Source organism: Talpa occidentalis, unplaced genomic scaffold (genome assembly GCF_014898055.3).
Source record: "Talpa occidentalis isolate TD23 unplaced genomic scaffold, MPIMG_talOcc4v2.1 talOcc4.15, whole genome shotgun sequence".
In the NCBI taxonomy this organism is placed as follows: Eukaryota; Metazoa; Chordata; class Mammalia; order Eulipotyphla; family Talpidae; genus Talpa; species Talpa occidentalis.
The window spans coordinates 43,419,891-43,442,771 of NW_023601543.1; the positions used below are offsets into that span (position 1 = coordinate 43,419,891).

The window sequence follows — 22,881 nt, forward strand, 5'->3', positions numbered from 1 at the left end:
TGCAAGCCACGTCCCAGCCCCGCCCGCGCCAGACGTCCTCCCTGCCCGGACGCTCGATTGGCTTCTCTATCTGCCACTCAGCAGCGCACCGCTCGTTAACCCTTTGAGTCATTCCTGTTACGTGGGTTCCCACACCTAGCGAGGCCACGGGTGTGGTGTTGCGGGTCTCCAGGAGCCCCTAGGGATTCTGCATGCAGAGCTTTCGGTGAGTGGTAGAGGCAGGAAGAACTGCGGGTGGGAGGGATGAAATGATGGCACACACGAACACCGTGCTTTCTGACTTTGTATCTTGGTGGAGAGACTACTTCAGTACCAGTATCTTCATTGAGCTAGTCTGTGTAACCAAAAGAGGAAGTTAAAAAATGCCTAGCAGGATGCTAAGAGCCGGCTTTCTACTAAACTGTTGTACAAACTGAAGCTTCCCAAGTGGATTTGACCGCTAGCGCTTTCCTTAATGGCTGAGCTGTGCACTCTACGGTTGCCATGGGGATTCTGACAGCATTTCAGATCCTCTGCCTCTTGGTTTCTTTTAAATACTTGGAAAGACGCTTTTTGTTTGTGTGATTTTAGTGTTGTAGACTTGCGGTAAGAGTGTCTTTAGGGCAGTACTTTTCAACAACGGTGTGTATCAGAACAATTGCAGAGCTTGTTAAAATGCAGCTTCCAATGGCCTACTTTGGAGGATTCTGATTCAGTAGCGCTGAGATGGGATCCAGGACTCTTATTTTTAACAAATAACCCAGCAATTTTGATTTTTATAAAAAAAACTTCTTTTTGAGAATAGTGGCTTACTGGCTGCTCCTCCTCCTCCTCTTCCTCCTCCTCCTCCTCCTCTTCCCTGAAAACCTGAAACTTGCTAATTCTACCCAAAACTTATTGAGCAACATTTAACACAAGTCCTTTCCCCCCTCGCTGAACTTGATTTTTCTTATTTATAAGTGAGATGCATTAACTGCTTGACCACTAAATGCTTTTTTCAATTCTGACATTCTGTAGTTCTATTTTGCCTTCCAAAAAACCAATTCTTAAAAGTTAAAATTCATTGTTCCACACAGACACATAACCAACACAAACAGAGATTGAGAGGAATATGATTAGTAGATAACGGGAAATATCCAGGCTTTTAGTGGGATATGAGCCTTGATTTGGCTTGTTTTCCATTTTTTGTTTCTGTTTGTTGTTTTGATTTTGGTATTAATGGCATTTTTCTCCTTTCCTCTCCTATTTTCTCTGCTTTGTGTTTGGCTCTCTAGGTCAGAACACTGTTAGCTGTAACTACAGAGAATTTAAATTCAATTGGATGATAAGAATTGCAGCCTAAAATTGCAGTCCCATTCACTTTTGAAAGACTATGTATCACCTAGCGAAGAATGCAATTCAAAGGGACTCTGAGTTTAAAGGCTGAATCTGCTAACTTGAGTGGGCAGGAACAATTAAATGGCTACTTTGCCAAAGAATAATCTAAAGGCAATACTATTGTGTCATTATCAGTAATGCAGTAATGGATTTAAAATGGTATTGTGAGACAGCCCACACAGTGCCTTTGTTCTCAATGCCACAGAACATGAATTAGTGCAGCTGCCAGTGTATTTTGTGTTTTCACCTTTAATAGGAAACACTCACGCATACACTTACCTATATTAACTAGTAACTATTAACAAATCTATTTTCTAGTCGTTTTACTTATTTGAAGTGTTATTAAAGCAAAATTCACTAATGATTAATCATGACACACCTCAAATTTGTTATTTTGAAAGACTAAATGGAAGTATTTATTTTTTAAAAAATCATAAATTGTAATCAGTTATTTTTCTGTTTTTCAAACTGATTTAATTCACTATGTGATTCCAAGATACAGGATTACACCTCTTCAGATATGTCACTGCACCGCACCCACCACTAAGGCCTCAATGTCCTCCACCACAGTCCATTGGGCCCCCTCACAACCTGTTCTCAATTTTCTCCCTCTTGCTTTGGTGGCCTCAATTCTCTAGTTGGTCTTCCAGGGTTTGTTATTGATTTGCTTTTGTCTGACCCTTTGTTTTGCTTCTCAATATTCCATTATAAGTGACACCATCCAATATTTTCTCCTCCTGATTTATCTTGCTTACCATTTTCACCTTCAGTTCCATCTATGTTGTTGCAAATGGCAAGAGTTCATCATTGCACATTTAAAAATTGAACAATGTTACATTATAACATTATATAATTTTAGGTGTACATTATTGAAAATTGACATGAAAACACCTCAAATTTGATGGTGTATAATTTATAAAGAACTTCTATACATTTTCTCAATCTCAAAACAAAGTTTGAGGATTACCATTCCTTGTTAACAGTTGATATAACTGTAATTCTTTTTCTTAAAGTGACTTGTTCAAAGTCACACATCCACAGAGGAGTGGAGAAAGGACAAAATCTCCAGTCCTTTGACTTTGAATCCAGTCTTCTTTACACATGCCTACAAATTCATTTAATTAACAAGTACTGACTGAGCCCTTACTATTTGCCAGGCATGTTGCTAGGTGCTAGACCATATGCAAAGAAAATGAATGAAGTTCTTGAAATTCTCCATGATTGTAGAGATCATGGATACATGAATAGCATGACTCTTTGAAAACCAAAGGATAATGTTATATAGCATGGAAATTTACATCACAGATACTAGCATGTCACAGAATAGATAAATTTGAAGTTAGTTCTCTTCCTACTTTTTGATGGAGGTACAAAATCAACTAAAATTAAAAGCTGGAAGATCCTTCTGTAATAACTGACAGGATTGTAAACTTTACTTGAAATTTTGAGCTCTAAATTTCAGATGATCCCTAAAAATTATGGGAAGCAAAAAACCAATTGCATTAACTGAGAAAGCCTTCACATGCCTTTACATAGTGCCTTTATAAGACATTTTTATATGGGTTATCTCATTCAATATTGTGGGATTGACAATAATGTATGTACACTTAAGACTTGTTAGGAGGACTGATTTCATGTTAAATGTTCTTATCACAACAAGATTTTTCAAAAAATCCGAGGTGTTATGGTTTCTATCTTCTGACCGTTGGTCAGTCTCTTACTTCTTCCTGCCTAAAGCTCAACAAAACAAAAAACATATTTCAAAACCAAGGTGAAAGAGAGTATAATTCTGCCAAAACCTCCTACAGAGTTAATTGTACAAAGAGTGATACAAGGAATAAGTGAAATAAGCCATTTGAACATGGTGTGTGGGAATGGGAGAGGATAAAATCTAAAGGAAGGAAAATGTCAGAAGCACCTGATATACAACTCCAAGGGGCAGGCCACATCTTTTAACAGCGACATATGAGGATACAAAGTACCAACACCCTCACTTCGATTTGAAACCTCTGTAAGGTTATTCCAGCCTTAGAGTGCTGAGTTCCCTGCTGCAACTTCTTCCTGTGAATTCCTTAGTAAACTTTTGAAAAACGTCTAGCCTATGACAGAAAGAAATATAATTCCTAATAACCCCTACTATCAAAATACCTGTGTGACCTGGAAACAACCCAAATGCCCAAAAATAGATGACTGGATCAAGAAGATGTGGTATATATACACAATGGAATACTATTCAGCAATCAAAAAGATAAACTCATGCCACTAGCAGCAACATGGATGGAGCTAGATGGAATTATGCTCAGTGAAGTAAGTCAGAAGAAAAAGAAAAATATCAGATAGTTTCACATAGGAGGAATAGAGGGAACCAAATAAGACATCAGGGGAAAAATAATAACAATACAAAACAACAAAAACAAACAGATAATTATAAACCAGAGACATCCTGCAGGGGAGAAGGCAGGAGAGGGATCAGAGGAAGGGAGGGAGAAGCACAGGAGACTGTGATGATGGTCCACAGGTGCATTGGTAAAGGAAATTCGATGGGGACTACACTTGAGGGGGGAAAAGTAAATATTGTTTAAAAATGAACAATGATGTAAAATATATATAAATAAATAAAAACAAAACAAAATGCATGTGTGAATTTGATGATTCAAACTGTCAAAAAAATCAAAAGAGGCAACTGCTGCTGTTGATTAAGCTCCTACTTTACAAATAGCAGTATCAGACCTAGTTATCAGTGAATTGGGTTGAAAAGATTAATTAAATGTGTTCTGGCTTTGATTTGTTAAAAGGAATTTAGAAGACTATGAGTTAATATGTACCTAATTGCACAAATCCCAACACATTCCTTAATTATTGCTAAGATGAAACACTCCTACCATCTATTATATTGCATTTGGCTTCTGTTACAATATATCTGCTGTTCTTAGAGGTTCTCTGCAACAGAGCCCCCTACAAGAAAGAATCTAGCATCTACTATGAAAGAGCATCAGAGTAAGAGACAAGAAGCAAGGATTCCATGTTTTGCAAATCTCACATTTTGTTCTATTAATAAGATAGTTACACAGTGGCATATCTGTGGAAGATCCCTGAATGGGATTCTGAGTTCTGATCAAAGTAATGACTGTGGCTGAAGTATGACTGACTCCAGGCACATGATTTTCTAAACACCACCCTGGGCATTCTCATCCATTCCCCCTTAATCTCATGTATAAATGCATGCAAAGTCATGTGACTACACAGTTGGCAATTTATCTAAACCTGGTAAGAGGGCCCTGTGCCCATGGCTATTGGGAAGCACTCTCATGATTCATGTCAAGTAATTTACAGGTTAAATACCTAGTTACTTGACAAAATTATGAGGGTGGGGCAAACAGTACTAAACACTAAGACACAATGGAGCTTGTATACATGCCTTCCTTAGTCACTTTGGGTTACTATAACAAGATACCTTAGATCAGGTATCTTAAAAATTAGAAATTTATTTCTTACAGTCAGGAAGCTGGAAGTCAAGATCAGAGTGTTAGTATGGTTGAGGTCTGGTGAGAGACCTCTTTCTCGTATGCAGATGTCTGCTTCTTGCTGTGTCCTCACATGGGAGAGAAAGATCATCTCTTTCATGTCTCTTCATATGACGGTACTAATCTCATTTATGTAGGCTCTGTCCTCATGACCTAATTACCTCTCAAAAATCCCACCTCCAAATGCCATCACATTGAGAATTAGAACTTCAACATATAAATATTGGGGTGATATGTTCAGTTTGTAACAATACCCAAAGCTGACTTGTGACCAATTTGTGAGATAAATGTAAAGGTGTCAAGTCTACTCATTTTCCTACTGCAGAAACTAGCTAATATGCCCTCCCTTCATTGAAATTTGATTGAGGAGGATGGAGGAAATGGCTACAGAGGAGATTTCCTGCTTTGCCCCAAGGAGGATAATCTAAAAATAGACGGAGGAGCACTGGACCCAGAGGATCCCATGATTTGGGTGAAGCTAGAGCACCTCTTGGACATCCAAAAGCAATGATAACTGTGCCAGAAGGGAAACCGAGGGAACTGAGCACCATACAACAAAAGGTGGATGGAAAGAGGCATCTAGAGACCACTGCATGGGTCGGGGCTGGCAGTGCAAATTCATGCTCCCATGTTTAGCTGGTGGCCCTGGGGAAGGAAGAGTTGATTAGTATGGACGAGAGCCAGGCAGGCCAGATCCCCAGTGAGGAAGACAGGGTGCAGAGCTGTGGTCCTTCTCCCCCATTCCTTTGGGACTGAAGTTGATCCTATGAAGTGGCATTGAAAGTGTGGAGATGTGGGTAGAGATGTGGGTAGAGATGCTGTAGAGATGTGGGTCTGGAAACCCAGAGAGGAGGGCTATCACTGGTCTCACAAACATAAGCCACACACACACACACACCACTTTCATCAGTGACTGGATGCCTACAGGGCCATCCCCAACGCCCTCACTCAGCAGCTGCAGATCAGACCTCCTTGACATACAACATACAACATACTGATATTCCAAGCTAGGAAAAACTTAAAAGAAAAACCTACTGCGCCATCTGCTGGAAAAGAGTAAGTTCCACACCCCTAGAATAGATGAAATAAAGCAAACTGGAAAGGTACAAAATGGGCACATGGAAAAATACAACACATGGAAACTTCAGTCCTCAAGGGAATATTGCATCACAGAGAGAAAAAATTCAGAATCTTCCACAAAGACATGGAATATTTTTCTTCCTCTAAGATACAGAGTTCAAAATTGTCATGATAAAGAAATTCAAAGAAATGGAAGAAAACACAAAAAAGATGATAAAGGTATACAAGAAAAATCAGAAAAACAAATAAATGTCATGAGAAATAAAATTGACTCTTTAAATAAGAAAATAATGGAGATGCAGTATGTAAAAAGGTCAATAGTAGTGATAAAAAAATTCTGTAGTGTGCTATGGAAATAGAATACACCAAATGAAAGATCGAATCAGTGGCCTTGAAGATTATAATGCACAAAGAATCCAGGTAGAAGAAGAAGAGATATAGGAACCAAAAAAAATATTTCAGGAATTATTTGACTCCATGTGGAAGTACAATAATAAGAATAATGGTTGTTCCAGAAGGGGAAGAAAAAGAGAAAGGACAGAGAGTATCAAATAAATGATAATGAAAAACTTACCAAACCTGAAGAAGGAACTACATATACGAGACAATGAAACTAAAAGAACACCTGATTTTCTAAATGTAATGAGACCTACAACAAGATGCATAGCCATGAAACTTCTGAGACCTGAAGACAAACAATAGTGAAACTAGCTATAGGGGAAAAAAGCAGGTTACTTATAAAGGTACTCCTTTACAATGAATTTGTCTGAGGAACACTATGGGCAAGGCGAGAATGGAATGCCATATTAAAAATGTTTAAATATAAAAACTATCAACCATGAATACTATACCCTGCAAGACTGTCCTTCAGATATGAGGGGAAAATGAAAGCCTTCTCAGACAAGCAGAAGCTAAAGGAGTTTGCAAACACTAGTCCTCCCCTGCAAGAAATCTTGAAAGATGCTCTCATATCTCAATCAAAAGAAAAACATCTACAAAAAAACTAAAAAAAAAAAGTAATAGAGCCGAAAACTATGGGCAAATAGCAGTAGAAAACACTCATATATCAGTAATCACCATAAATGTAAATGAACTGAACTCACCAATCCTAGCTGGTTGAATCAGAAGACAAAACCCAACTTTATTTTGTCATCAGAAAACACACCTGAACTCCAAAATTAAACATAAACTCAAAATAAAGGATTGAAAAACAATCCTACAAGCATATGAGATACAAAGAAAATCAGGGACAGCCATACATATATCAGATAAAAAAGATTGTCAGCTAAAAATAAATAACATGAGACCGGCATGGAAACTAAATAAGGATTAAGGGAACATCGCTTCTCAGCCTTTTGGCTAAGATCAAGTGTAGGATTAAGGGAACAATACAACAGGAACACATAACACTCATCAATATATAGTCACCAAGGGAGCATCAGAATATATAAGGCAATTATCACCAAATCTGAAAACAGACATTGGCAGCAACAAAATAATGGTTAAAGACTTCAATACCCTCCTTTTACCACTGAACATAAAAAACAGACAGAAAAGTAAACAGGGAAACAATAGCCTTAAATGAAGAATTAGACCACACGATATACATATTTAAAGAGCACAATACCTCAAAAAATTTGACGATATATTCTTCTCAAATGCACATGGGATATTCCCCTGGATAGACCACATAACCACATACTGGCTCACAAAACAACTATTGATAAATTCATAAAGACTGAAACCATACAAGTATTTTCTCTGATTACAATGGTATGAAGTAGAAATCAACCAGAAAAAGACAGCAGAAAAAAATATCCTACTATGGAGAGATTGACCTACACACTACTTAATGACTATTGGGTTAATGAGTAACTCAAAAAATAAATTAAAAATAAATGGAGACAACTGAAAATTGGGACATTACTCACCAGAACCTATGGGACAAAGCAGTACTAAGAGGGAAGTATATAGCAACATAGTCCCACATCAAGAAGCAAGAAGTATCTCAATCTTATCTCTCACCATAAAGAATGAGAAAAAGGGCCTCCCTGGTGGCGCAGTGGTTGAGCGCTGGGTTGCAAAGCTGCTAAATAAATAAATAAATAAATCTTTAAAACAAAACAAAAAAGAATGAGAAAAGATGAAGAAACAAACTTAAGGAAGGAAATAATAAAACTTAGAGCAGAAATAAATAAAACAGAAAATTTAAAAAACTAGTCCAAATAGTTAATGATACCAAAAACTTGTTCCTTGAAAAAAGAAAAAAAAAAGCAAACCTCTAGCTAAGCTCACAAATGAAAAAAGAGAAAAAACTCAAATAGAGTTAGAAACAAAAGAGATTTTCAACAGATATTTCAGAAATTTGGAGGACAAGAGATTACTATGAATATGTGTATGCTAGTAAGTTGAATAATCTATAATAAATGTAAAAGTTCTTAAATATATGCAACCCTCTGTGACTGAAACAAGATGAGATAGAACTTGAACACACCAATTACAAGGAATTGAAACAGTCATCAAGTTTCCCAAAAAATAGAAGTCTAACATCAGACAGTTTCTAGTGAGTTCTGCCAAATCTTCAGATGAACTAATGCCCATTTTTTCTTAGGCACTTCCAAAAAAATTGAGAAGGAGGGAATACTTCCAAACAAGTTTTATGAGGCTAACACTATCCTGATACTAACTCCATACAAAGACACCACAGAAAAAGAAACTATAGATCAAATTCCCTGAGAAATACAGATGCAAAAACATTCAACAAAATCCCAGTAAACCAAATTCAGCAGTGCATTCAAAGGATTATACACCATACCACATGGGATATATTACAGGGACAAAATAAATCAAGAGCAGCTCTCTTGCCTGCCTGTGTCTATGCAGGTGCCTCTTTTTCTTTCTCCTTTTCCTAACAAACCTGTTCCTTTGGGGGTGGGGGGGCAACACATTTTGCCTGCCTTGTGTCTATGCAAGCATCCTTTTTTCCCCATTCCCTTTTTAATAATAAACCTGCCCTTTTGGATATAGAAAAATCAATCAAGGTACTATTCCACATCAATAAAAGAAAAGATAGTCATATGATCATATCAATAGTTACTGAGAAACCATTTGATAAGGTTCAAAATCCATTGGTGAAGCAAACCATCAAAAAAATGGAGATAGATGGGACATACCACAACATAATATATAACATCTATGGCAAACCTGCATCTAATGTCATTTTCAATGTTTTGAAACCTTCAATGAAAGCTTTTCCACTAAGATCTGGCACAAGACAAGAATGTCCACTTTCATCAGTACTATCCAATATGGTATTGGAAGTCCTAGTTAGAGCAATTAGACAAAAGAAAGATATAAAAGGAATCTGAATAGGGAAATAATAATTAAAACTATCAGTATTTGCAGAAGATATGATTATGTACATTGAAAATCCTAAAGACTCTACTAAAAAACTAATTGTAACAGTAAATCATCAGCAAAGTGGCAGGTTACAAATTCAATTTACAAATATCAGTTGTGTTCTTATACACAATGAGTCAGAAAAGAAAGAAATCACAAAATGTCCCTATTTACAATTGCATCAAAACAAATGAAATACCTAAGAATAAACATAGCAAAGGGGTGAAGACCCTGTTAAAAAATAGAAGACACATACACAAAAATGGAAAGGTGTTCCTTGTTCATGGATTGAAAGAATTAGCATTGTCAAAATGGCCATCTTACCCAAAGGAATACATAAATTCAATGCAATCCCCATCAAAGTTTCAATGGCATTTTGCAAAGAAATAGAACAAACATTACTGAAATTTATGTGTAACCACAAAAGACCCTGAATAACTAGTGCAATCTATACACACACACAAACACACACACACAAAGGAGGAACAGTAGTATCACACTCCCAGATTATTACATAGTTATAATGATAAAAATAGTATGGTATTTATCAAAAACAGACACACAGACCAATGTGACAGAATTGAGAGCCTAGATCGCTTCTCGGCCTTTTGGCTAAGATCAAGTGTAGAATTGAGAGCCTAGAAATAAATCTACACTTTGTCTATGACAAAGGAGCTAAGATATATATTGGAGAAAGGAAAGTGTCTTCAATAAATATGCTGGAAAGTGGACAATCACATGAAAAAGAACGAAACTTGACCATTATATCACACCATATACAAAAATTTACTCAAAAGGGATAAAGGGCTTATTGTGAGACCTGAAATCATAAGATACGTAAAAGAATACATAGACAAATCACTCCATGACATAAGCTTAAGTAATGTCTGTGTATTCATCTCCAACAGCAAGAGAACAAAAAAGAGAATAAACAACTGAGACTATATCAATCTAAAAAGCTTTTGCATAGCAAAAGAAACTTCCATTAAAACAAAAGACACTTTACTGAATGGAAGAAAATATATGCACACCATACATCTAACAAGGAGCTGATATCCTAGATCTAGAAATAACTTATGCAAGTCAACAAGAGGGAATAACCCAATAGAAAAATGCACAAAGTAGTTAAATAAACCCTTCTCCAAAGAAGTCATGCAGATGCAAACAGGCACATAAAAATTTGCTTATTTACCATAAGGTAAATGCAAATCAAAACCACAATGAGATATCATTTCACACCAGGGAATGGTCTATATCAAAAAGAACACATACAACAAGTGTTGTTGAGGACGTGGAGGAAAAGGATCTTAAGTACACATTGATGAGGATATAGAATGATCCATCCCCTATGGAAAACTGTACAGAAGTTTCTCAAAATCCAAATGGATCTACCATATGATCCAGTCATTGCATCCCTGTAGCTACAAGAAGAATGTAAAAACACTAATTTAAAGGGACATGTGTATTCCTATGTTCAATGCAGCATTATTTCCAGTGCTTTGGAAACAACCTAAGTGTCAAAAGACAAATGAATGGACTATGAAGTTATGGTAATATATACGCAGTGGACTACTACTCAGCTATAAAAACGGCAAATCCTTTCCATTTGGAACAACATGGATAGAACTGGAGGGGATTATGTTAAGTGAAATAAGTCAGAAGGAGAAAGACAAATACCAGATGGTGGAATATATGTGGAGTATAGAGAAACCTTGGTCAGATAAAACCAAACCAATAACAAACCCCAGAAATCTGACTATGGTGGGCCTCCCCTGGTGGTGCAGGTGGTTGAGCGCCACGCTGTGAAGCTATCCTCAGCCTCTGCAGCACTGGTTTGATCCCGGCCGCCCGGTGAGGGTCCCACATGGTGGGGCAGACCTCTCCTGTCTCGCCCGCTGCTCCCCTCAGCAGTGTATTTCCTCAGTCTGCCTGTACTGTTCCCCTCTCTGTCTCTGGTGAATTCTCTCACCCTCCCACACATCTGGTCTGTACCCAGGTCCTTGCATAAAATAAATAAATAAATCTTAAAAAAAAGAAATCTGACTATGAAATTGAAGTTACTAGAGGGAGAGGTTGAAGAGCAAAGTGGGGATAGGGCACAATAAACCATGGTGGACTATTGGTGGATAGTTGGTGGATGTGGCATGTTAACATATAGCTGAAGGGTTTGATCCTATACCTCTAAATCATATACAGTGTTGTATATCAATGTTATATCAATTTAAAAACCACAGCCTGCAATATACCAAAAACAAAAACAAAAACAAGTTAGTAAAGGTACATTCAGGCTGACAAAAACAAATTTGTTCATTCATTCATTCAGCATACTTTAATATTTATTAAGAACCAGCTTTGACATGTTAAGTGTCTACTGGTGAACAAAGCAGAAAATATCCCTGTGTTCATTAAGATTATAGTTTATTGATGGGAGACAGATAATGCAAAAAGTAAATGAATGAATGAAATATACATTGTGTTAGCTTGTGGTAAGGGGAAGGGAATAGGAAATAATGACAGTGAAATAGCAGTAATTTAAATGTGGTGTTCAGAAAATCTCTCATTGAAAAGATGATATAAAAAAAAAAGACCTGAAGGGAGGTTACAGTATGTAAAGATATCTGAGAGAAGAATGTTTCTGGTAGAAAAACAAATGTAAGGGTCCTGAGGTGGAAGTGAGGTTTGTGTGTTAAAGAGTAGAATGAAGATGGAACAGAGTAAGGGGCAACAGTAATATCAGTGGTGTGAGAATGAAATGTGCAAGATATAGGCAAATCTTATGGAGCCTTTTAGGCTTGTAAGTGAATAAACTTTTTCTCTGAGATGAAAAGCACCAGATGATTTTAAACTGATGAGTGATATGTGGTTTGGGTTTTGAACAGGCTCATGCTGGCATGTCAGGAGATAAAAGAAAATGAACTATGTGTAGTATAAATGCAAGAAGACCATTTGTAAAGCTATGGCAGTAATCCACGAAGAGATAATGGTGAGTTGGACCTGGCTGAAGGGGCAAGAAATGGGCAAATTTTGACATATTTTAAAGTTAAAATCTGCCAGCAGACTGAATGTTGGATGGGAGAGAGAAGAGTCAAGGATGACTTGAAGATTACTAACCAGAGCAACAGGCAGGTTAGAATTTATATTTCCTGAGGTAGAGTAAATACATAGATAAAACAAGATTTTAGGTTCACATACATATCTATAGTTCTGATTTGGACATACTAAGTTTGAGGTGCCTATTAGATAATTAAATGGAAATGGTAACAAGGAAATTGTTATATATGATACATTTAAAGAGAAAGGTTCTTGCAGTACATGGAAATTTGAGAGTCATCAATTTATAGTTGATATCTGAAACCAAGAGTCTGAATGAAATCAAGGAAGTGGATATAGACATTGCCCCTACCCCCCAAGAAGTTTAAGGACAGAGCTATGGGAAATTGACTTCTGTCATGATGGTGCATCTTTGCTAACCTGCTCCTCACTGAAACTGGTGAAAAATATTTTTATTTTTTTATTTTTATTTTTTTTTATAATAAATTTTATTTTTACATTCCCCCATACAATTGCAAACACCCCATTCTGACCCCAATCCTTCCCCTCCCGCCCCCCACCCCCCAAAAAGTGTCTCTGGTTCATAGTTTTTTGTTGATTTTGATTTTCACTTTCTTATATTCATTTTCCTGGTCCCTTATTTAAGTTTTCTAGATTCCTGCTATGAGTGAGACCATCCGGTATTTTTCTTTTTCTTTTTGGCTTATTTCGCTGAGCATGATCCCTTCCAGCGCCATCCATGTTGCTGCAAATTGCATGTGTTTATCTTTTTTGAATGCTGAGTAATATTCCATGGTATATATGTACCACATCTTCTTGATCCAGTCATCTATTTTTGGCATTTGGGTTGTTTCCAAAGCTTAGCTATTGTAAACAGTGCTGCTATAAACATAGGGGTGCAGGTGCTCTTTGGAATTGATGTTTCTGTGTCCTTTGGGTAAATACCTAGGAGTGGAATTGCTGGATCAAATGGAAGCTCTATGTTTAGTAGGTCCAGAAATCTCCACACAGCTCTCCACAGTGGTTGGACCAGTTTGCACTCCCACCAACAGTGCAGGAGAGTTCCTTTTTCTCCACATCCTCACCAACATTTGTTGTTGCTAGTTTTTTTAATATGTGCCATTCTCACTGGTGTAAGATGGTATCTCATGGTAGTTTTGATTTGCATTTCCCTGATGACAAGTGATGTTGAACATTTTTTCATATGTCTGTTGGCCATTTGCATTTCCTCTTCAGAGAAGTTTCTTTTTAGCTCTTCTGCCCATTTTTTGACTGGATTATTTTCTTTGTTGTTGTTGAGTCTCATCAGCTCTTTGCAGATTTTTGTGATCAGTCCTTTATCATTAGTGTTGTGTGCAAAAATGTTCTCCCAGTTGGTGGGGTTTCTCTTTGTTTTGTTATTGTCTCTTTTGCTGTGCAGAAGCTCTTTAATTTGATGTAGTCCCAGCTGTTTATCTTTGCCTTCACTATCACTGCTTTGGGTGATGTGTCTGTAAAGATGTCTTTGATGTGCAAATCCCGTAGTGTTTCGCCTATATTTCCTTCTATGTATTTATGGGTTCAGGTCTTATGTCTAGTTCTTTAATCCATTTTGAGTTGATTTTTGTGTATGGTGTGAGGTAGTGGTCAAGCTTCATTCTTTTGCATGTAGCGACCCAGTTTTCCCAGCACCATTTATTGAACAAACTTTCTTTGCTCCAATGCATAGTCTTTGCTCCTTTGTCAAAGATTAGTTGACCATAAATCTGTGGGTTTATTTCTGGATTTTCTATTCGATTCCATTGGTCTGTATGTCTGTTCTTGTTCCAATACCATGCAGTTTTGATGATTATGGCTTTGTAGTATAGTTTGAAGTCTGGGAGTGTGATGCCTCCATTTCCTTCTTTTTTTTTCAGTAGAGCTTTGGCTATTCGGGGTTTTTGGTGATTCCATATGAATTTCATCAATAATTGTTCTATTTCTTTGAAGAATGACATTGAAATTTTGATTGGAATAGCATTGAATCTGTATATTGCTTTTGGTAGGATGGCCATTTTAATAATGTTTATTCTTCCAATCCATGAGCAGGGGATGTCTTTCCATTTCTTTGTGTCTTCTTCTATTTCTTTTAACAGTGTTTTATAGTTTTCTTTGTATAGGTCCTTTACCTCTTTTGTTAGATTTATTCCCAAATATTTGATTTTTTTTGTTTCGATAATAAAAGGGATGGTTTTTTTGATTTCTTCTTCTTCAGATTTGTTGTTTGTGTATAGGAAGGCTACTGACTTTTGCGTGTTGATTTTGTATCCTGCCACTTTACTGAATTGATTGATGAGTTGAATTAGTTTTTCTGTGGAGATTTTGGGGTTCTCTATGTATATTATCATATCATCTGCAAATAGTGATAGTTTGACTTCTTCTTTTCCTATTTGGATTCCTTGGATGTCTTTCTCTTGTCTTATTGCTCTGGCTAGGACTTCCAGTATTATATTGAAAAGCAGTGGTGAGAGTGGACCTCCTTGTCTTGTTCCAGATCTTAATGGAATTGCTTTCAGCTTTTCACCATTGAGAATGATACTGGCTGTTGGCTTGTCATAGATGGCCTTTATGATGTTGAGGTATGTTCCTTGTATCCAAGAATTTCAAGGCTTTTATCATGAATGGGTGTTGCACTTTGTCGAAAGCTTTCTCAGCATCTATTGATATTATCATATTGAAAAATATTTTTAAAGTGTTAAAACCTCTGGAAATGTTCCCGAGTGCAACTGCCAAATGAAGAACCATCTACTCAAGCAAATCTGCAATCTGGACAACTAATTTACAACAAAGGAGCCAAGAACATAAAATGAAACAAAGGAAGTCTTTAATAAATGGCATTGAGAAAACTGGACAGTCATTTGGAAAGAATGAAACTAGATCACCATGTTATACTAAACATGAAAATTAATTCAAAATGGATTAAGTCGTGGATGTAAAACCCAAAACTATAAAATACATAGAAGAAAACACAGGCCATACATTCTTTGACATCAGTATGGACTCTACTCCTAAAGCAAGAGAACAAAAACAAAAATACAAAACTTGCAGGCAAACCATAGATCAGAGGCTTACTTTCGGGCAGGAGAAGGAAGAGGGGTCAAAACAGGGGCGGGAAGAGCTCAAGGGGCTATGGTGATGGTTCATGGGTATCTTGGCAGTGGGAGTGGGACTACACCTGAGGGGAGAAATCAATATGTTAAAAAAATGAACATTTATATAAGGAAATAAAAAAATAAATTAATATTTTTAAAAAAAGCAAAAATAAACAAATGGGACAAAATCAAGCTAAATATCTTTTGCACAGGAAAAGAATCTTGCATCAAAATGAAATGTCATCCTAGCAAATGGGATAAATTTGCATATCATACATACAACAAGGGGTTAATATCCAAAATATATAAAGAACTCATAAAGCTCAACAACAAAAGAAAACCCAATTTAAAAATGAACAGAGGTTCTGAATAGAGCCTTATGTAAAGAAGACAAATGAATGGTTAATAGACACATGAAAAGATGTTCATACTCTCTGATCCAGCAATTCCACTCCTAGGTATTTACCCAAAGGACACAGAAACATTAATTCCAAGGAGTACCTGCACCCCTATGTTTATAGCAGCACTGTTTACAATAGCTAAGCTTTAGAAACAACCCAAATGCCCAAAAATAGATGACTGGATCAAGAAGATGTGGTACATATACACAATGGAATATTACTCAGCCTTCAAAAAAGATAAACACATGCAATTTGCAGCAACATGGATGGCGCTGGAAGGGATCATGCTCAGCAAAATAAGCCAGAAAGAAAAAGAAAAATACCGGATGGTCTCACTCATAGCAGGAATCTAGAAAACTTAAATAAGGGACCAGGAAAAGGAATAACTATAAGAAAGTGAAAATCAAAATCAACAAAAAACTATGAACCAGAGACACTCTATGGGGGTGGGGGCGGGGAGGGGAGGGATTGGGGTCAAAATAAGGGGGTTGCAATTGTATGGGAAATATAAAAATAAAATTAAAAAAAAAGATGTTCATATCCTCAAGGATAGACTTTATTACTAGGTCATAAAACAAATCTCAATCAATATAAAGGGTAGAAATATTATGAAGTCAGTTATCTAGCCACAATGGAATGAAATTAGAAATCAATAATGGGGAGAAATTTGGGAATTCATGAATATGTGGCTATTAAACAGCATATAGTTAACTTAGCCAATAGACCAAATAAAAGATTTAAAAAAGAAAAAAATGTTTTGAGACTAATTAAAATCAGTATACAACATAACAAACCTTATAGTTTGCAACTACAGTAGTGATAAATGCCTATGTTGAGAAAGAATGGTAGAAAGAACTCCAGTCATTAACCTAATGTCACCTGATTGGAATGAATTGAAAAACTATGACAGAAATTCAAGAGAACAATTATAGATGTGTTCTTTCAGTTTTGCTATGGAAAATAGGTAAGAAAAAGATAGTGTTTTTAAAATAGGAGAAAAACAGCATACATATATAGCATATAGGTTTATGCAGTATATATAGTATATTATATATGCATAATATTAGTAAGGGCAGGTGTGTGCAGTTTTAGATTGGAGCAGAAAAAATTTCTTTGTACATTTGAAATTACTGTCTTTGCCCCCCTATAACTCAAATTTCTTTTTCTCTTCCTTGTTTTGTGGAACCAATATCTTTCCTATGAAGGAGTTGCCAAATTAATTTATTGTTAAAAGAAATTAATAGTAGAAACATAATGAAATAGTTTAATTAAATGACATTATAGTTAAAATATTTTACAAAGCATAGAGTCAAATAGATCAATGATAAGAGGAGACAAGGGAGAGAATCCAGAAATAGACCCACATGATTACAGCCATTTAGTTTTCTGCATAGGCCACAAAGTAATTCAATGGGATAAGAAAATTTTTTCAACTGATGGTGGGGGAACAACTGAATATGTAAGAAATGAGCCTTGGTATCTACCTCATAGCATACACAAAAATCAATTTGAGATGGATCACAAACCTAATTGTAAAAGCTAAAACTATAAATCTTCCAGAAGAAAACATGAAAAAATGCCTTTGCAACCCAGGGATAAGCAGTTCCCCCCCCCCAAAAAAAAAATAACACCAGCAATAAATGAAAAAAAAAAAAAAACCAAAACATTAAATTAGGCTATCAGAATTAAAAACTTCTCATAAAAATAAACAATAGTAAAAAGACTAACCACAGACTGAAGAAAATATCTGATACATATATAATAATTTGTTTTGAGAATATACATATAAAAAGAATTAGATCATAATAAAAAGATGTGGGCCTCTCCGGTGGCTCAGCGGGCTGCGCACAGCCATGTGAAGCTGTACACAGCCTCTGCAGTGCAGGTTCGATCCTGGCCTGGCCTGCGAGAATCCCAGATGGTGCAGCAGACCTCTCCTGTCACCCCCGCTGCTCCACTGAGCAGTGTATTTCAGTCATCTGCCTGTTCTGCTCCCTGCTCTGTCTCTGGTGAATCCTCTCACCCTCCTATACTTCTGGCCTGTGCCCCAGTTCTTGTATAAAAATAAATAAATCTTTAAAAATAATAAGAATAATAATAAGATGAATAATATAATTATTGTAAATATATACAAATAATATAATGTGCAAGAGAGACACTTGCAATTATGAACAAGAAGGAGTAATTTACTTTTTTTGGTAGGCCTCCAAATAAGTACAAGCCAAAATCCCTGGATACTAGACAAACAAACATAAGAAGACCCTGAAATGTGTGGAAAAGGCAGAATGACAAAAGACATCAAGACCCAAGGAATAACATGATGGTGAGTATTTTGGGGTTTTTTCTGGCCAACAACCCAGAAACATCAACAGGCATGGGTCAGAATATAAAGTCCCAATTAAAGTCTATTCTTTTTTTGCCAAGGAGCCAAAGGGGACAATCAGCAAGACAGAAACATTTCAGAAAAATTTTCTACTCCAGTAAAACACTATGGGAAAAAAATGGGGCTCCTCTTCCATCAGCAAAGGCTGACTGTGGAGTGTAGACTTTTACTGTTACCTGATTATGATTATCACTCCTCTCCCATAAATTATGACATTATGGAAGTGGGAAGCCACAAATTTCATTTCTAAGATTACTAAATGATGTCTAATGATTGAAGCAAAACTTTAACATTGTCTGAAGTAGTTCTCAATGTATGTAGAGGGTTTAATATAGTCAACTGGGAAATGTAAAACCTATTGTAAGTAAACAAGGTCAATACTCCACTCACACTGATAAAATATTGACACCAGTAGACTGATAGCTTATACATGCTTACAGTAATTCCTGGGGCAATCATAAAATAACTTCTAAGCAATCTATGGGTCAAATGGGATATCACAAGAGAAATTTAAAAATACATAGATGTAGAAAACCCCAAAGTTCATAAACTGATGAATAAATACAGCTTGGTATATTCATACTGTAAAATATTTTTCAGTCATGAAAAGGGATGTAGTATATGGCAGAAAGTAGATGAACCTTGAAAACATGAGTAAAAGAGGCAGATGCAAAAGATCACATATTGTATGATTCCATTTATGTGAAATGTACTGAATTGGAAATTTCATGTAGACAGAAAGTAGATTAATAATTGTCTCTGAGGGATTTGGGAGGAAATGGAGAGTGGCAGCTAATGTGTATGGAGTTTCTTTTTGGAGTGATGAAACTATCCTGGAATTAGATAGTGATGATGGTTGCACAACTTTAAAAAATAGACTAACAACCACTGAATTGTCCCCCTCAAAAGGGTGAATTTTATTACATGTGAATTATGTCTCAATAAAATTGTTTTAAAAAACACAAAAACTGAATGAAAATGACAACATATCAAAATTTGTGGGGTACAGTTATAGCAGTGCTGAGCCAGAAATGCATAGCATAAATGATTACATTAAATAAGTAGAATAGTCTCAAATCAATAATCTAAGTTTCTAATGAAAAAGACTAGAAGAAGAATAGCAAAATAAGCCAAAGCAAGCAGAATTGTGCAAATAGTAAAGATAAGATTTAAAAAATCAATTAAATTCAATACAGAAAAACAATAGAGAAAATAAATGCAACGGGGAAAAAACCCTAATGCTATATAAAAATCAATGAAATATTCAAGTGAAAAATTAAAATGTGGAATTGGAATTCCCTTTAAATCATCTTAGCTACCATGGCAGCGTTCTCAGACTGGTCCATCTCCCAAAAGACAACATTTTATTTCTGAACTATTTACAACATACTCTGATTTGCTCCTGAGTTCCCTGGCCACTGATAGCATGATTCATGTTTCCATTACCAGCTTCACAATCTGGTGTGGCAGAAATAAATAAGCTCTGGAGTTAGAGTTGGATTTCAATTCTGGCTCTGTGCCTTACAAATTGTGTAATCAAAATAACTTCCTTGAGCCTCCTTTTCCTCTTATGTGTATTAAAAATCATATAATTTCCCCTATCTCACAGGTTTAAAAATTGAACAAATTATAACATATCCAGCACAATTCCTGGCACATTGTGGGCATTCAATGAATATCAGTTCTCCTCCTTTCCCTTGTCCTGTTGTACCTTATCATCCTCAAGGAAATGAACATGCTGAAGAATGATATGGAGACAATTCATGATGTCCTAAAGCAAATGGCTAAAGAAACACTGGACAACAAAACTTGCCAAATTTCCCAAAATGTGGTCCATATTAGTCAGCCGAATTCCTGATAGGTTTGTTTGGAGGAGCAGCCTCCAAGCGAGACCAGAATGAGGTCACAGTGGCCACTTGGCCATCCTGCAGGGTTTCCTGCTTCTACTGACAGCTGCCAGCACTTGAGAGTGATTAGGGTCACACTGAAGTCACTGCTGCATAGCCTGCTTCAAGTTGCCTGCATGTTCATTTGTAAGAAGACAACTTTAGCGTAGGTATGTTCCTGCTCAGGACCAGTATGTCCGTCCCATGCATGACCACCCAGGCATGCATGGCATGCTCTGGGTTCTCTACAGCACTGTGCATTATACCATCAGTTGTATGAACAGGCCAGGAGTGGATGACCTTCAACATTCATGAGCTATGCCTCCAGAGCAGTGATTGCAGGCATTACCCTGGATTCATAGGCCAAGTGCACCAAGGCCAGTGGCTCCTGTGGCTTCACAGCCATTGGGTCAGCCTGCACTGGATTGGTACAGTGGGCAGCCCCACACCCTTCTTGGACATCCTGGCTCCACCTTGTAACCCTGATGATGGCTGGGACCAACAACCTTAGAGGCAGTGAATGGTGCTGGAAGGTTGAAGGTAGAGCTTTCTGAACTCCAACCACCCTGGCTTCAGTAATGGAGGGAAGCTGGAAACTAGGGGAGAAGCAGAGTAACCACGAAAACTAAAAGATTGGAATACAAACAGGCTGGTCTCCTTGCAGATGTTTGCAGTTTTGCATGCTAATCCCTGAGCTCTGGTCTCAAGCTTATGGCTGGCATAAGCTTGCCCTCTGGTTCCAGATCTCCAATTAATTAAAAATTAATTAATTAAATTTTTCTCACTTGGCTATAGTCTATATCCAGACTATATCCAGCCATGTGCTGACCTATAAATTCTCCCTCTTTCTTACTTTCTTTTCACTCCTTATGTAAGTAAATTTTGTTAATGTTATTTGTCCCCATATGTCTATTTTTTGAGTCATGTCTCACAGTTTTAAGCACATTGGTAAGGACCCCCTGGGTTTGCTCTGTTTCAGGGTCACATCTGAAGACTTGCACAGAGTGTCACTAAACAAGTTATTTGCTCCTCAAGAGTTAAGACCATGTATTTTACATTGTATCTCCAGAACTTATAATGTATTGCACATATGAATGTGTTAGGTGGGTTGCAAAGGTTAGATCAATGTTCAGAACATAGATTGGTCAGAATGGCTTAACCATGTTGTAAATGCATTCACCAGATTCACAGGGTAAGGAAATCAGTACATCTACTATTTTTATGAACCAAAAAGATAAAGAAATATTTTGATAGCAGGGTACACCCTTGCTCCAGCAAGATGTAGGCAGAGTAAAAAGCATTTATTCTCCTTGTACTCTTAGCTCCAGCATGGTAGAACAAAGCCAGTAATTCCTAAAGGTAACACAGAGGACTGGAGTGTACATTGGGAGCAACAGCCATAGGAAGTGTCCTTAGCTTGGCTGCCAGATACCCTGAGAGACCAAATGCCAGCCCAACCACTCCTAGCTACCAATTACCAGCTGCCAGCCGCCAGCTATGAGACTGAGATGGGTAACCCCACTATCTAGTTATCAGCTGCTTGAGTCAGGCCTCCAGCAGGCTGCTCCCTGCATTCAGCCTCCAGCTTCAGGATCCAGGCCTCTATCTTCCAGCTGGGTGAGTGAGAATCTGGCAGTTCCCAGCCTCCAGCTGCCAGCTGCAAGACCCCAGCTGCCAACTGTAAGAGCCAGGCTCCTCCAAGCTTCCAGATATAAGCTGTAGGAACCCAGCCTCCATCCACCAGCTGGGAGAGGCAGGTCACTTAGGGTCTTGATCCTATGGGAGCTGTGGAAAACTGTGGGAAAATTAAAATTGAATTCAAAAGTATTAAATATGTATGACAAAAGAGCCAAGAATATACAATGGAGAAAGGAAAATCTCTTCAACAAATGGTGTTGGGAAAACTGGTCAACCACACGCAGAAAAATGAATCTAGGATACTCTCCCACACCAAACAGAAAAAAATTACTTAAAATGGATTAAAGACTTGGATGTAAGACCAGAATCCATTAAATACATGGAAGAAAACATGGGCAAAACACTTCACAACATTGGCTTTAGTGATGTCTCTGGGGACTCCACTCCAATCGCAAGGAATATAAAAGCAAAAATAAACAAATGGATTTACATCAATCTAAAAAGCTCCTGCACTGTAAAAAAAAAACCCCAAAACTATCGTTAAAACAAAAAGGCACCCTACTGAATGAAAAAAAAAATTGTGCATCATATATCTAACAAGGGGCTAAAATCCAAGATCTACAAAGACTTCATACAATGAGAGAGAGAGAGAGAGAGAGAGAGAAGAGAGAGAGAGAGAGAGAGAGGAGAGAAATGGAGAGGGGAGAGGGGAGAGGAGAGAGAGAGATCAAAGAACCTAAATAAAAAATGGGGAGAGGAGCTAAACAGACACTTCTCCCAAGAAGACATACAAATGGCAAACAGACATATGAAAAAATGATCAACATCACTTATTGTTAGGAAAATGTAAATCAAAACCATAATGAGATACCATCTTATTGAGAATGGCCCATATAAAAACCCAACAAACATAAACAACAAATGGTGGTGAGGGTGTAGAGAAAAAATAACCCTCATTCTTTGTCAGTTTGTATACTGGTCCAGCCCCTATGGAACACATTATAGAGTGTCTCAAAATATTAAAAACATATCTACCCTATGATCCAGCAATTC

General features: G+C 37.0%; 1 protein-coding gene across 1 annotated transcript in view; it reads left to right on the forward strand.

The window, feature by feature from the left end:
• Positions 1–123: 123 nt before the first annotated feature.
• Positions 124–22,881, forward strand: part of ABCB7 (ATP binding cassette subfamily B member 7) — a 121,474-nt gene continuing 98,716 nt past the window's right edge. The window contains exons 1-2 of the mRNA XM_037512241.2: positions 124–205; positions 18,124–18,244. Of these exons, the coding sequence (XP_037368138.1) occupies positions 18,239–18,244 (6 nt within the window). The 5' untranslated portion in view covers positions 124–205; positions 18,124–18,238. The remainder of the gene's footprint in view (positions 206–18,123; positions 18,245–22,881) is intronic.